At 42.4% G+C, this 9881-nt stretch overlaps 1 protein-coding gene across 5 annotated transcripts in view; it reads left to right on the forward strand.

Annotated features, from left to right (window-relative positions):
* Positions 1 to 8977, forward strand: part of LOC132396452 (paired box protein Pax-6) — a 29026-nt gene extending 20049 nt beyond the window's left edge. For 4 of the 5 annotated variants that reach the window (XM_059973996.1, XM_059973993.1, XM_059973994.1 and 1 more), the window contains 5 exons: positions 2147 to 2229; positions 4350 to 4500; positions 7051 to 7166; positions 7266 to 7416; positions 8892 to 8977. In XM_059973996.1, the coding sequence (XP_059829979.1) occupies positions 2147 to 2229; positions 4350 to 4500; positions 7051 to 7166; positions 7266 to 7416; positions 8892 to 8977 (587 nt within the window). Of the gene's footprint in view, positions 1 to 2146; positions 2230 to 4349; positions 4501 to 7050; positions 7171 to 7265; positions 7417 to 8891 lie in introns of all 5 variants that reach the window. The other variant, XM_059973997.1, reaches the window with a different exon arrangement.
* The last annotated feature ends 904 nt before the right edge of the window (positions 8978 to 9881 follow it).

The raw sequence follows: 9881 nt of genomic DNA on the forward strand, positions 1-9881 counted from the left end.
CCTAAATTTGCATATTGTCCATTTCTTGTTGTGTGTGGATATAAAATGCTACATCTCAGAGCAGAAAAGAGTGAGATGAAAGCACCATGGAGAGAGTGGTGTGCGACTGACAGCGAGTGAGTTCATGGGTGAGAAAGCATTGGAATTGGATACTACATGTAAGTGTGTGAGAGAAATTTTTAAGAGAGTGTACGTTTGTGGGTAACGCGATGTAACACTGACCGTGGAAGTGTGTGTATGTAAATGAGAGTGAAATAGTAAGGGAGAGAAAGTACTACAAAGAGGATCTTAGAGAATGTCTGCATGAGAGTAAGAGAGAGTACATAAAACAAATATAGAACATAGAACAGTTCAGCACAGGAACAGGCCCTTTGACCCAAAATGTCAAAGTTCAAAGTAAATTTATTATCAAAGTGTGTTTGATGGCTCTGAGTTGATTGCTGGAGTTCGGAAGAACAGGTGGGGGACATCTCATTGAAACCTATTGAATTTTGAAAGGCCTAGATAGAGTGGATATAGAGAGGATGTTTCCTATAGTGATGGACTCTAGGACCAAAGGGCACAACCTCAGAACAGAAGGACATCCCCTTAGAACAGAGATGAGGAAGAATTTCTTTAGCCAATGGATGGTGAATTTGTGGAATTCATTGCCACAGCCTTTGGGTATATTTAAAGCAGAGACTGGTAAGTTCTTGATTAGTTCTTGTGTCAAAGGTTACGGGGGGGGGGAAGGCAGGAGAATGGGCTGGAGAGAGATAATAAATCAGCCATGATGGAATGGTGGAGCAGACGCGATGGGCTGAATGGCCCTATTCTGCTCCTATGTCTTATGGGCACCCCATACTACTCTAAGATTCATTTTCTTGCAAGGTATTTATAAGAAAATAAGGAAATACAATAGTTCATGAAAAATTATGCATGAAGGCTGACAAACAAGTAATGTGCAAAGGAGAACAAATTGGGCAAATACCACTGAAGACATGAGTTGTAGAGTGACAATGAGTTGTCTCTGCCAAGCACACTGCCATATTAAACTCATCCCTTCTGCCTGCGTATGATACCTCTCCCTCCGTTCTCTGTAGATTCATGTGTCTAAGTGTCCACCCCCAGCTTTATTTGATTCTTGGGTTGTCTCAGGAAGAAAATCTGGCTAGGTTAGGCTCATATCAGCTGGTGTAAAAGAGGGATGACTTGATTGAAACATACAAGATACAACAGCATCTTAACAAGAAGATGAAGTGCAGATGTTTCCAATTGTGGGAAAACCATGAACTGGGACCATTGTTTCAGAATGAGACATCCAATTAAGATCCCAATGAATTGATCTTTTATGAGTCTTTGGAACTCTTTTTCTCCAAGAATAATAGAAGAGGAAACATTGAATATACACTTAGTGTCCACTTTTATTAAGTAAGGACTGGAACCCAGTGTGGTCTTCTGCTGCTATAGACCATCCTCTTCAAGGTTAGATGTGTTATACATTCAGAGATGCTCTTCTGCACACTGCTGTTGTAATGTGTGGTTATTTGAGCATCTGTCCTGTCAGTGTGAACCAGTCTGGCCATTCTCCCCCTGACCTTTCTCATTAACAAGGAGTTTTCTCCTTCAGAACTGATGCTTCCTGGATGTTTCACACCATTCTCTGTAAACTCTAGAGACTGCTGTGTGTGAAAATTCCAGGAGATCAGCAGTTTCTGAGATACTCAAACCACCCCATCTGGCACCAACAAGTATTCCATGGTCAAAGTCATTTAAATCACATTCCTTCCTCACTCTGATGTTTGGTCTGAACAACAACTGAACCTCTTGACCATGTCTGCAAGGTTTTATGCATTGAGTTGCTGCCACATGATTGGCTGATTAGATATTTGCATTAACAAGCAGGTGTACAGGTGTACCTAATAAAGTGACCACTGAGTGTACATTTTAAGGCAGAATTGTATAGATCTCTGATTGGGAAGGAGTTGAAGGTTGATGGAGGTGGATGGGAATGTGGAGTTGAGGGTAGAATCAGACCAATCATTACTTTATTATATGGCAGTGTAGTGTTGAAGGCCATATGGCCAACTGCTCCTACATAACTGAATGATCATATTTGTACATATTTTGATGAGATATATAAATGAACAAAACATTTTTTTTCTAGAATTTGAAAGAACTCATTATCCTGATGTGTTTGCCAGAGAACGATTAGCAGCCAAAATTGATCTACCTGAAGCTAGGATACAGGTAAACCAAGTCTCAATTTCTAACTGTGAACCAGTCTGTTAGACAGACTGCATTATAAGGGCAATTCTTGACATGGCTGAAACTAGATGAATGTAATTAGTTCAGTAATTTCTCAATTGTGGTGACAATATTTGCCAGTGATTGAGCCAAAAAAAGCAATTAGAACATAGAACATTATAGCTTTTGGCCCTTGATGTTATGCCAAACTTTTATCCTACTCCAAGAACATCTAAGCCTTCCCATCCATGTAGCCTTTTGTTTTTCTGTCATCCATGCGGCTATCTAAGAGATTTGTCTCTAGTTCCATCCCTGGCAGTGTGTTCCATGTTCCCACCACCCTCTGCATGAAAAATTACCTCCCACATCTTCCCTATACTTTCCACCAATCACTTTAAAATTATGCTCCCTCACATTAGCCATTTCCACCATGGGAAAAAGCTTCAGGCTGTTTCCTCGATTTATGACTCGTATCATCTTGTATCCTCCTTTACTCCAGAGAGAAAACTCACTCAACCAATTCTTCCAATTGGTGAGAATGTAGAGTGAAGATCTCAGTCCCATTCTGTTTTAGAGTGGAGATCATGACAGAGATCCAATTATGGATATTTGAAAACCCATGATTTAGAATTTGTTTGAAGAACATATTCTTTTCACCTACTTGCATTGATTTTTCAGTCCTGATGAAGGGTCTATCCAATAACATCAACTGTTTATTCCTCTCCGTAGATGCTGCTTGACCTGTTGAGTTCCTCCAGCTTTTTTGTGAGTTGCTCTGGGTTTCCAGCATCTGCAGAAGCTCTTGAGTTTGTTTTTTGGATTGTTGCATTCAAGCCATTTGCGGCTTAATTGGCAGCACAGGCAAATTATTCTTAGAAGGCTTAAGCCTTCAAAAGAGGACAATGCAAACTGGCAAGTCTAGCTTCTGATGCAGTTCTGTGGGAGTGCGGTACTGCTAGAAGCACCTCCTCTGAATGGGGGCATACAAACATGGTGCATAAGGAAAATATGGCAGATGCAGTAAATCTGACATAAAAGATTCCACTATGAAAGGTCACTGACCTGCAGCATTAACTCACTTACTCTCACCACTGATGCTGCCTGACTTGCTAAGTGTCTCCATGACTTCCTGACGAAGGGTCTCGGCTCGAAACATTCACTGTTCATCTGTAGTTGCTGCCTGACCTGCTAAGTTCCTTCAGCATTTTGTGGATGTTGCTTTGGATTTCCAGCACCTGCAGATTCTCTTGTGTTTGTGATCTTATGTAATGACTGAGTCCTAGCTGCTTGTGTCCATCACTTTATGTTTTATTTGATGAGGTACACATGAAAGATTCCATCCCATCATTTTTAAAATCGATTAGGAGAGGCTCCCTTGTGTTTCGTTCTGCAACTATTCCTCAAGTAAAATGTCACATGTGGTTATAACATTGGTGTATGTGGGAGCTTTTATTTTACTGGCCATTAAACTGCTGGCATTTAGATGAAGGTCCTCCATCTCTGTCTGTCCTCGGCCACTCAGATGTAGAAGGATCCTTCATTGCTGTTCTGGTGGCAGTTTTGTTTGACCAGTCAGGGTTATTAGAACTGAGCTGAATCCCCAAACCTGGAGGACCAGTGGAGCACTTTGTCCTCTGCCTTTTGACCTGTTTGGCATGGATGGCCCTACCAAGAACCAAGGCATAAAGCCCAGACTCTGGACAACATAGCTCTCTGGGTTATTAAGGCAAGCTATCCTCTAAACCACAACAAATTGTGGTCCTCCTTTATTCCCAAAGCAAAATGAAAAGCATCCCTTTCTCCCACAGTCCACTCTCCACTCTGATTAGATTCCTCCTTCAGTCCTTACCATTGCCACCTATCACCTACCAGCACGTAGTCCTCCCCTTCTCACACCACCTTCTTCTGGCTTCTGCCCCCTTCCTTTCCAATCCTGACGAAGGGTGTTGGGCAGAAACATCAACTCTTTCTTCCCCTCCATAAATGCTGCCTGATCTGCTGAGTTTCTCCATAACTTTGTGTGTTGCTCTCGATTTCCAAATCTGCAGAATCTCTTGTGTTCATGAAAGAAATACTTTCTTTTCATATTTTCATTAATATTTCCCTTCCATTTTGTGTTTCAGGTCTGGTTCTCAAACAGACGAGCAAAATGGAGACGAGAGGAAAAATTGAGGAATCAGAGGCGTCAAGCCAGCAACACCCCAAGCCACATTCCCATCAGCAGCAGTTTCAGCACTAGTGTTTACCAGCCCATCCCACAGCCCACGACCCCTGGTGAGGACAAAAGCCACCTTAAATCCATAGGTTAATTCAGGCTGTGCAGTAATAGACAAAGCCGTCTGTAGCACCATTGTCTAAAACCACCACATCATCAATTATCCAGATCCTGAAAACATTCAAAATTTGTCATCAGGGAGGGAATGAATCAAGAACCAGTGAGTTTAGCATTACCGGTGTTTCCCACGGCTGTAAGAAGCACTAATGTGTTATTGACTAGCAAATTGATACACAATTAATCTAAAGATTCTGGGTGGAGCAGAATTAGGCCATTCAGCCCATTGAGTCTGCTCTGCCATTCCGCTATGGCTGGTTTATTATCCCTCTCAACCCCATTCTCCAGCCTTTTCCCCATAACCTTTGATCATTAACCTGGCTAATCAAGAACCTTTCAAATTACACTTTAAATATATCCAACGACTTGGCCTCCACAGATGTCTGTGTCAATGAATTCAACTACCTAAAGAAATTCCTTCTTATCTCTGTTCTAAGTGAATGTCCCTCTATTCTGAGGATGTTCCCTCTGGTCTTAGACTCATCCACTATAGGAAGCATCCTTTCCAAGTCCACTTTATCTAGGCCTTTCAATATTCAATAGGTTTCAATGAGATCCCCCCCCCCCCTCATTCTTCTAAACTCCAGAGATAAAGGCCCAGAGCCATCAATCACTCCTCAAACATTAACCAGATCCTGTATTTATGATTCCCCGGGATCCGAGAAGTACAGCGATTATAAGGAAAAAGCATGGTAAAGTGTTATCTGCTTTTGTGGTCCATTTCTCCCTAGACCCCCCTGAGGGCATCATAGGAAAAGAAATATGTTCGACATGGAATTGCAGCTTTAGTTGGCTCTGGATAATGGGAAACATTCTGATACAGCTAATAACTTCCCAATGTGTTGTGCCAGGGGTCTCTTTAACAAGGATTTCAATTAAAGTAATTGGTATTAGTTCCACCTGGTATAGGAATTGGTTTATTATTGAGATACAGTGAAAAGCTTTTGTTTTGCGAGCTAAGTTGTGGGGATGCTATGTTGGCACTGGAAGCCCGGTGACACTTCTGTACATATTCCCACTGTGTTGGTCATTGATGCAAATGATGCATTTCACTGTATGTTTCGATGTACATTGTGACAAATAATGCTGAATCTCTCTAGACAGACCATGCCATACATAAGTACACGAGGTGAATAAAAAACAGAATGGTGCATATAGTGTGGCAGTTACAGAGAAAGTGCCGTGCACGTAGACACATCAAGAGCAAGGACCACTGCGAGGTAGATCGGGCGATTAAGAGTTCATCATTTAGCCTATGAGAAGTCCATTGAAGAGTCTAATAATGACTGGATAGAAGTTGCCCTTGAGCCTGGTGATTTCTCCTCTCAAGCTTTTTTATATCTTTTGCCCAGTGGGAGAAGGGAGGAGAGAAGATGACCTAGGCGAATGGGAATATTGATTATCTTAGCTGCAGCAGGAAGTGTAGATGGAGTTTATGGAGGGGAGGTTTTTTACAAACCGTGTATGTGAAGTAATATTAAATGAAATAAGATCTATCCAAATTCCATGTGACACATGGGCGGGCAAAATCTGTATTACCTGCAATGTGTTGGAGAAGCCGCCTCCCCTTCCTGCCACAACTCAGTAGCTAAATCCAATGGGCTCTTCATCACTCAGCCTCTCTGACACATTGCGAGTCATGTTGATTTTACCAGTTTACATATCATATGGAATTTCTGGAGATTTTATTCCATTTAATATTACCTCATATGATTAGATAATGTTAATTAACCTCCCCTCCATTTAATTTCATCTACATTTCCTGTTGTCTTGGTAAACCAGCCACAGAATCAAGGGTCCCTCTCACCTCTCTTTTCCCCTATAAAAAAGTTTGAGACCACAAACCACCAGACTCAAGGACAGCTTCAACTAGAAACCAGAGGGCTATTGGATGAGGAGAGTAGGCCTGAGCTTTCAGGCGACTGCCACTAAGTTCCCTGAAGACCATCAGAGCTGGTGTTCAGCAAGGCTTTTCTGCGGTAGACAAGGAACCAAAGATGCGAGGCTGGGAGGGATGGAACAGTGGTGGTGGATGGAGAGGGGTGGTTAAAATTCCAATGAGAGAGACTGCAAGGGGAAACCTCACAGAAATGAAACTCTCCCCCAGAATACCATTCACCGAGGAGACTGCAGGTCAACTGGAAATTACCAAAACAAGTTTTAGTACTGTAGTTTGGTCCCTGTGAGGTGAATTCAGTTAGTTTTCTTTTTGGAACCCAGGCAGTTAAATACAGTTCTTCAGACAAATGTCTCGCTCTGGAAGGGAGATGGAAAGAAGAGTCTGTGGTGGGACACTGCTGTTGGTTGGGCTGGGGAACAGAACAACGGATGAGCGAAAAGACCCCAAGAATTAGTGACAGGGCTAGGCCTATCAACAGCTCCTTTCCCTTTGAATCAGCATGTTAATTTAATTCATGTGCTGGATGCTTACTTCAAAATGTGCCTCAAAATGTATCCCACCTCTAACGTGGTTTCTCTTCTTCCGTGTGCAGTTTCCTCCTTTGCCACAGGCGCAATGCTGGGGCGGGCAGACACCTCCCTGACAAACACTTACAGCGCGCTGCCACCAATGCCCAGTTTCAGCATGGCAAACAACCTGTCTATGCAAGTAAGTATGGAGCAGAGCAAACAGAGTCAAGAGCCATTAAATGCTTTCTCTACGGCATGCACAAACGGATCTTGTGTTTTCCATTTATTTTTCGAAAAGTCACCAGTGTCCAGCCAAACGCCGTCATACTCCTGTATGCTGCCCACCAGCCCGTCAGTCAACGGACGCAGCTATGACACGTACACGCCGCCTCACATGCAGACACATATGAACCCCCAGAGCATGGGCACTTCAGGCGCCACGTCCACAGGTAAGACTCTAGTAACAACTACCAAAAATCCCCAGTAGCCCCGGCCCGGAAATATTTGTGGTGAAATTCTAAGAGATTGTTGCTTTGCCTCCCCACTTCTCAGTGAATCAGAAACAGGTTTATTATCACGGATAGACATTGTGAAGTGTGTTGTTTAGCAGCACCAGTACAGTGTAATACCTACACAAAGTACTATAGGTTATGTTAATAAATAAAAAATAGGTAGCTGAAAAAGAGAACAAAATGGTCTGGTGGTGCTATGGGTTCGTGGACCACTCAGAAATCTGATGCCAGAAGGGGCACAACTGTTCCCAAATTGTTGAGTGTGTGTCTTCAAACTTCTGTACCTCCTCTTTGATGGTAGTAATGAGAAGATGGCATGTCCTGGATGGTGGGGATCCCTTTTCAAAAAAGATTTTGAACAAATCTCAACTTGAGTTAGTTCTCCTAACAATTTTACTCGATCCCATTAATCTTAAACACCAGAAAGTCTGCAGATGCTGGAAATCCACTACCAACACACAGAAAATGCTGGAGGAACTCAGCAGATCAGATAGCATCTACGGAAACGAATAGGTAGTTGACGTTTCCGGTCGAGACACTTTTTCGGGTCTGGAAAGGAAGGAGAAGCTCCCAGAATGAAAAGGTGGGGGGAGGGGAAGGAGGATCGCTGGAAGGTGATAGATGAGGTCAGGTGGGTGGGAAGGTAAAGGGCTGGAGAGGAAGGAATCTGATAGGAGAGGAGAGTGGACCATAGGAGAAAGGGAAAGAGGAGGGGACCCGGGGGGAGTGATAGGCAGGTGAGAAGTAAAAGATCAGAGTGGGGAATAGAAGAAGAGGGGAAATCTTAATCTTTCCCGCTCATTAATATTTGTGTTTTAAATTATAAAGTACAGTTACCAATGATCACAACCGAGATGTGTCTGGCGTGGTTCCAAACGGATCACATTGTTAGTTAAAATCGGAGGTACCACAAAATTTTTATTTAAGAGCAAAGTATGATAGTCAGCTCTGGCAACGTCCTTTAGCGACGTTAGAAGTTAAAGCGAAGGAACTTGAAATGTTCCCGGGTTTCTGTTGTATGGTAAAAAGAATAAAATGTGTCGAAGTCCCGGGTTAATTGTAAGTCTGTTACTTAAAATAGCGCCAAAATTGTAACGCTAACGCAGCAAACATTATTATCTTTAGTCCTCCGAGGACTCGTACACTCGAGTCAGATAATAAACAAGTTATGTTTTTTTTGTGGAATTATTTGGGGAATTAACGGTCCATCAATAATACATAAATACTTCTGTTTTTCTTATGATTTTGTTTTGTGGGGTTTCAAAATCATCCCTTCGAACAACATGGTTGTTATTGATTTTCTTTTAAACACACACAATCATCGCGTGCAAAGTAAAAAGTTGAGAGGATTTTATTTTGTTGTTATTGTTGGACGGTGTAGTTTAATGACAGCTTTGATTTGATATCTACAGGACTTATTTCCCCTGGCGTCTCAGTACCCGTTCAGGTGCCAGGAAGCGAACCGGACATGTCTCAGTACTGGCCCCGACTGCAGTAAAGGGGAGAGTGGACAGAGTCTGTGGAGAGTCGGACCCCAGCAGTATTTGTTTCCGAGAGGAGACTCTGAAGGTATCTTTGTTCTGGGACTACGACCGATACACCCACTTTGAGAAGAGTTAATCGTGGGACGTCTCCTGCCAGACGTGTAAAGTCAGCGGAACAAACGTCTTATTGTCCCCCCGCCCCCGAAATTCTTCACTCGGTGTATTATTTGTAAATGGGCATTTCTGTATGTTTCAAACCAGAACAACTTGAACTCGATGGTACACGTAGGTCACGGGAAGATTACAGGACGTCATGGTCAACATAGCAATCACCAATTAAGACCGCTATCTAGTGCTTCTACCACTACGTTGCTACGTTTCTAGACTCCTGGACTTCGTTGTTACCAACTCGTACACTAAATATTGGTCAATTTTATTTTGGGTATGGGAGGGGGAGGGGAGGGTTGGGTGGGGGAAGGGAAGCCATCATAGTTGTGTATAAGCGAACTCTATCTGTTTGGATTTGCCCAAGGTCGTTGACAGCTAAGTTTATGTGCAAAGGCAACAGAACTCCAAGGAAGTGGACAATTTGGTAGATAAAGGTAGATTGTGTCTTCGATATAATCCAATTTGTTATGTCGAAATGTAAGTATTTGTCTTCCCTAGAAATCTCCCAGAATGATTTCTATAATAAAGTTAATTTCATTTATAGTCACCCGAATACGCTAGAGATCATTTACAACCATGTATCATGATAGTCAACAACTTTCTGTTTTTCTGCGTTAACTCCGTGTAAAGATAGTTGTTCTGATATTTGTATATAGGTAGCAGTCACGTTCAAAGTTTATTTCGTGCAAGTGAAACGATGTTTCATACAGAATTAAACTGGTTATAAAGAGTTTTACAACATTAAGTGTT

Source organism: Hypanus sabinus, chromosome 7, assembly GCF_030144855.1.
Source record: "Hypanus sabinus isolate sHypSab1 chromosome 7, sHypSab1.hap1, whole genome shotgun sequence".
In the NCBI taxonomy this organism is placed as follows: Eukaryota; Metazoa; Chordata; class Chondrichthyes; order Myliobatiformes; family Dasyatidae; genus Hypanus; species Hypanus sabinus.